Raw genomic sequence first — 6072 nt, forward strand, 5'->3', positions numbered from 1 at the left:
AAAATGGGACCAGATCTCTCTGGTCTCAAGGGCCATTGCAAGATCAGGAGACATGTACGTGTAACGTGCTGAGTACAGCTGCTAGCCATGTTTCAGTAAGCTGTTCCCAGGCTGAAATGAAGGGACAAGAAGGTGACGCCAAGCCAAGGAGCAGGGACAGAACATGCCCAGGGGCTGCCGTGAGGGTGCTCTGGAGACCTCATGGCTGTTCTGAGGGATTACAGCCAGGAAGCCAGGGGTGGTAAGGTGGGATGTTCTCCTAAGGACACGGAGCCACAGGAGTGTGGATCAGGAAAGAACAAGATCAACGTGTTACAAAGTCTTCTGTGTCCTGTGTGCACAGGTGAGGGAAGATTGAAGCATTTGAGGATCTGGAAGCCCAGGGTAGGGAGAAGGGTCCAGGCTGGAGGGCAGGGCAAAATTGAGATTATTTGGCTATGGGGGTGAAGGAGGCTAGTGGTCAGGGAGTGAGGCTGACCCTGAACACTGCCCTCTAGTGGCTACCATGTCTGAGCGGGAAGACCCAGAAACAGTTTAGTCCATGGGACATGCAAAATAGGAGGGTGTTTCCCCCACCACCACCCCACTGTCTGCCAGGGTGGCAGAGGGAGATGTCCTGGGCGAGACTCTCAGCCCAGCCTGTGCCTCCTTCGTGCCCTGCAGGCTCTTCGCGGCAAAATGCAGCGGCTGCATGGAGAAGATCGCACCTACCGAATTTGTGATGCGGGCGCTTGAGTGCGTGTACCACCTTGGCTGCTTCTGCTGCTGTGTGTGCGAGAGGCAGCTGCGTAAGGGTGATGAGTTTGTGCTCAAGGAGGGCCAGCTGCTGTGCAAGGGTGACTACGAGAAGGAGAAGGATCTTCTCAGCTCCGTGAGCCCTGATGAGTCTGACTCCGGTGAGCCTGGGCTGGGACAGCTGCAGAACATGGTTCAGTGGGATGCTGGAGGGGGGCTTCTGAGCTCTACAGACCTGCACCCACACACACAAGCACCGGTGTGTCACACCCACCCCTGCATGCCACCCTAGTATTTATGTGGGTGCCAGCCCCAGAGCACACACACCTGTATGCCTATCTGACCACACATGTACACAGTGCCATAGAGACAGCACCCCATGTGCCCCTATGTGGGGACATGTGCTCACACACCCAAGCATGCAAAGCTCTCCCTAGGCGCACACACACACACACACACACACATGTATGTGCTTCATATCTCTGCAGCTAACCAGTACACTCATAGGCTACACATGCATGTTTGTGTAAACACTCACATGCACTGTGCATGCATACACTTGCTCTGGGCAAGTCCAGCAATTCAGCTGGCACCCTGTCACTCCTGAAACTTGAGCAGGGCACATGCTGAGATGACTGGCCTGTCCTTTGAGGTATCCTAGACCCCCAGGGATGGCTTCTGCCCACCTCGGGAGTGTCTGCTATTGCCAGGGCCCCAGTGTCTGGGCCTCAGTGTGGCAGAGTCCTCATGTACCTGCTGCTGGCCATCCCTGGGTTAGACATTGTGCCAGCATCCCTGTGGCCACCTGCACTCCCACGGAAGGGAAGGGCACTAACCCAGCTTACAGATAAGGTAGAAGGGATCACAGTTCTCCATGGGGCTCATCTCCAAAGAAACTGGGGCTAGGAAGAGGTGAGGAGTGTTAGAAGCTGATGGCTGTTAGGAAGCTCAGCCATGTACCTGGCTCTCTAAGGCCCCAAATCCTGGGGTCATGGAAGTGGTTTGTGTGCTGCTTGGTGTACACACATGTTTCTTCATGCCACGTGTGTCTTGGCATGTATGTCCCTTCCTGTGGGTACAAGCCTCTGTGTGCCCATGATTGTAAATATCTCTAAGTAGCATATGTGTGGACCTCTGTGCCAAGGTGCAGGTGTGTGTACCCCCAGTGAGCACACTGCGTGTGTACACGCTTGCATCTCGCGGTCCTAAGTCCTCCTGTGAGGATGCCTGGCCCTTGTGCGTCTGTCAGCTGTTGGTCCCTGGAGGTCTCAAGAAAGAAGGCTCCTGACACTCTTCTCTTTTCACCCTGGTCCCCAGCTAGCATGACACATGACCCCAAGAGGCCAGCCGAAGGTGGGTGTCAAACGTGATGAGTTGGGGAAGCTCAGGGCCAGCCTGGGCCATAATTGCAGGAGGCTGCTGGCCTTCAGAGACACGTAAGAGCAGATCTGCCCTTGGGTGGGAGCGCCAGCATCCTGCACTCACTCTAGTGTGTATCACCTGAGGCTCGTGCATGGCCATGCATGTGCACCTGGGTCCCGTTCCTCACAGGGGCCTGATTCACTGCCTCCCTGAGCCCATGAGCACCTGCAACTGTGGACGATGCCATGGGGAAGCTTGTGTGTCAGCAGTTAGACCAGGTTGGCCCAGAATGAAGGAGTGTATATTAGGGTCATGGGACATGCAGGGAGCAGAAGATGAAGGACCAGGCAAAGAAGGCTCTATGGGCGTAGGGAAGGGACCACTTTATCCTGAGGCCAGTGGGGGCCACAGCAGGTAGGTGGAGGAATTCTCACCTCAAGAGACAAAGCTTGAACTGACAGGTTGGATTGTGTCTTCCACAGTGAAGAGTGAGGACGAAGATGGAGACATGAAGCCAGCAAAGGGGCAGGGCAGCCAGAGTAAGGGCAGTGGAGACGATGGGAAGGACCCAAGAAGGCCCAAACGGCCCCGGACCATCCTCACCACGCAGCAGCGAAGAGCCTTCAAGGCTTCTTTTGAGGTCTCCTCCAAGCCCTGTCGGAAGGTGAGGAGTTCGGGCAGAGGGTCTGAGGCCAACACCCCCCTTTGCTCACTGTGGGTCCAGCTGCTCCTCCCCAACCCACTGCTATCACTGGGGACAGGAGTGTCCCTCCATCCCTCAACCCACTGCCACCTCTCAGTTGCCATCTGCACTGACCGCCCTGCCCCCCCTCTCTCCGGGTCAGGTCCGAGAGACACTGGCGGCAGAAACAGGTCTCAGCGTGCGTGTGGTCCAGGTCTGGTTTCAGAACCAAAGAGCAAAGGTGAGAGGTCACTGCTACTCCAGTGTCTAGGGCACACCTGGGAGGTGGGGCTGGGTAGAAGGCAAGGAAGGGTCCATATGAGGTGAGGGGCATAAAGGGGGCCTGGCATGCAGGCTGAGACTGAGTGGGTGCCTGGCTTGTCCCTCTGCAGATGAAGAAGCTGGCCCGGAGGCACCAGCAACAGCAGGAACAGCAGAACTCCCAGCGGCTGGGCCAAGGTGAGCCCCAGGGACATGGGGAGCAGAGGTTGCATGGGAAAGGGTGGACAGGATCGGGAAGGGTGGTCAGGATCGGGAAGGGTGGTCAGGATCGGGAAGGGTGGTCAGGATCGGGAAGGGTGGACAGGATCAGGAAGGGTGGTCAGGATCGGGAAGGGTGGTCAGGATTGCTACTGTGGAAGGTGCTATTGTCCCCTGTCACTCAGTGTGGCCTTACATCCTGCCCACCCTGGTTCACTCTGCTCTTGTGGAATCCCTCCAGGCCAGGATTGTCAGGCATACCTCATGAGAAAACAGAGGCCATGACTATCCAGGGATCTTCCGGGATCCCACCACTAGCAAGGGGCTCCAACCTGCACTTTAGCAGTGACATACGCTGGCTGCTCACTCATTCTGTGGAAGTGCCCAGAAGAGCTGGGTGGAGTATGGGGAAGCCCATGGTGGGTGGTCATAGGCAGTAAGGAGCCAGGCCTTGGAGCGGAAAGCAGGTTGTCGAGGCTGGACTTCACTCAGAAATTGGTTTCAGCACCAACAGCTTGGGCAGGGGATGGTCTCAGTGGCTACACAGGGACATGGAGACTTTGCAGTTATGGAGGGAGGGGCTTCAGAGAGCTCCAGAGACTGCCAGTGTGGTGGAGGGGACAAAGCCATCTGCTCGGGGTAGCGGGCAGCCCTGGAAAGATGCTAGGCACCCACAGGCAGCTCTGCCACTCAAGGCTGGAGCCAGGCCAGCATCCCAGCCTAGCCTTGGGGACCTACTGACGAGGTTCCAAAACCCCATATCTCTTATTTTTCTTTAGAGGCCCTCCTGGGGCCACAGTCCTCTGCCTCCAGCCACCAGGCAGCCCTACTTGTTCTTGGAGGACAGAATTCCTTGTTTGCCAGTGGCCCCTGCTCCCTCCTAGATGCCACTAGAATCCTCCCAGTCCACCAGAGCCCATTTGGTGCTACCTCACTGCCCATAATGCCTCTGACCCCCACCCTTCCCTCTGTTCTGGGGAGCAGTTGTCCATCACCCATTGTACCCCTCTGAGTATTGTTTATCTTTCCTACAGAGACCTTGACAGGGTCCCCAGGGCCTCCCCCACTTCCTCTTCCCCAGCAGACCCAGCCTCCCAATATTTCTCCACAGCACCTTCCTTGCTTAGATAGCCCCAGCGGGAACCCTGCTGCATTCCATTCCTGAACAGCCCATGGTTGGCCTAGCTACCCTACCACGTGTTTGCTCACGCTGACACCTCGCTCCCTGATGGCCTGGCCCAGCTGTTGGACTTCCCAGTCCCTCCCGGCAGACCACCCCCTCCCCAGCCTGTGGTGTCCCTTCCTGGTGGTGCTTTAGTTTCTGCGGGGATGAGGGCTTTTCCTAGCTTGGGTTCCTCTCAGTGCTTCCCCATGGTGAACCGTGGTACAGGGCTCCTGCCAACATAGCCTGCCGCCTCTCCAGCTGTGCCCTTACAGCTGGAGCAGATGGAAGACAGCAGTGGGAAGTCTGGGGGAAGGCACTGGAGAGAGACGGTGGAAGGTGCATCTAGGAGGGGGTGACAGGGCATCAGACGGGACTACGGGCACAGGGCAGGCAGGACCAGTTGGTGAAGGCATCCATTGTCCTCAGAGGTCCTATCAAGCCGCATGGAGGGCATGATGGCCTCCTACACGCCACTGGCCCCTCCGCAGCAACAGATCGTGGCCATGGAGCAGAGCCCCTACGGAAGCAGCGACCCCTTCCAACAGGGCCTCACGCCGCCCCAAATGCCAGGTGACCACATGAACCCCTATGGTAAGCTGCCCCACCCCCACCTGCCCAGCACTGCCCTCTGTCCTTGCCTCGCAGGGCAGACGGGCTCTGACCGTCCTTGCTGCCCTAAGCCGAGGGCCCAGGGCAGTCCCCCGAGCTCTGCCAGCATGCCTCCACGTGACGGGAAGGGCCCAGCCCCAGCCAGTTGGCCTGCCCATAACCCCTGGCCATGGATCCTGCAGGGCTGCCAGGACCCCCTGGAGCCCTAGCCTACACCCAGATCCTGACATCCCTTATGCACCCCACAGGGAACGACTCCATCTTCCACGATATCGATAGCGATACCTCCCTCACCAGCCTCAGCGACTGCTTCCTCGGCTCCTCTGACGTGGGCTCCCTGCAGGCCCGCGTGGGGAACCCCATCGACCGGCTCTACTCCATGCAGAGCTCCTACTTTGCCTCCTGAGAGGCAGCCGGGCCGCATGGACGCTTGGGCCTGGGCCTAGGGTGGGGCCACAGGCCTCTGCAGCCAGCCGGCCCCCCAGCCCACCGCCCGCTCAGACTCTACAGCCATACGGTGCCCTCCCCTCGGCCAGCCGGACCTGGCTCAAGTGCCCACTGGGCATAGCCAGACAGGCAGATGCGTGCAGCCTGGGCAGGGACTGTGTCCTGCCTACAGAGACCTTGTGACCCCTGGGGACCCAGAGCTCTTGGACAGACAGCCACTTGCCTCCCAGCCCCTGACTCCGTCACCTTCTTTCCCCTCCCCAACTCTTTTTTTGGGAAGCTTATATTTGTTCTTTTTTTTTTTTTTTTTTTAAACATTCTCTCTGTTTCCAGCCAACCTCCATTGTCCCTGCAAGGCCAGCCCTGGGACAGTGCCTGGTACCCGAGAAACAGTTATACGGGTGTCCTGCGCAGGTGACCACTTCCCCTTCTGGTCAGCGCAGGGGATGGTTTCTGGGTCCTAGAAGGCCCAGGGTCACTGTCCCCAGCCCTAGGCTGGGGCAGAGTAGAGGAGGAACCGAGCAGGGGCGACATGCTCTCTGGCCCTGCCTGGACTAGGAGTCCCAAGTACGAGGAGGGATGTGGGCAGAGC

At 58.3% G+C, this 6072-nt stretch overlaps 1 protein-coding gene across 1 annotated transcript in view; it reads left to right on the plus strand.

The window, feature by feature from the left end:
• Lmx1b (LIM homeobox transcription factor 1 beta) overlaps window positions 1–5733 on the plus strand; it is a 53533-nt gene extending 47800 nt beyond the window's left edge. The window contains exons 4-9 of the mRNA XM_036183373.1: window positions 664–896; window positions 2580–2761; window positions 2943–3020; window positions 3172–3238; window positions 4851–4994; window positions 5282–5733. Coding sequence (XP_036039266.1) covers window positions 664–896; window positions 2580–2761; window positions 2943–3020; window positions 3172–3238; window positions 4851–4994; window positions 5282–5439 — 862 coding nt within the window. The 3' untranslated portion in view covers window positions 5440–5733. The remainder of the gene's footprint in view (window positions 1–663; window positions 897–2579; window positions 2762–2942; window positions 3021–3171; window positions 3239–4850; window positions 4995–5281) is intronic.
• Window positions 5734–6072: the final 339 nt, after the last annotated feature.

The sequence above is a fragment of the Onychomys torridus genome, chromosome 4 (genome assembly GCF_903995425.1).
Source record: "Onychomys torridus chromosome 4, mOncTor1.1, whole genome shotgun sequence".
NCBI classification, from domain to species: domain Eukaryota; kingdom Metazoa; phylum Chordata; class Mammalia; order Rodentia; family Cricetidae; genus Onychomys; species Onychomys torridus.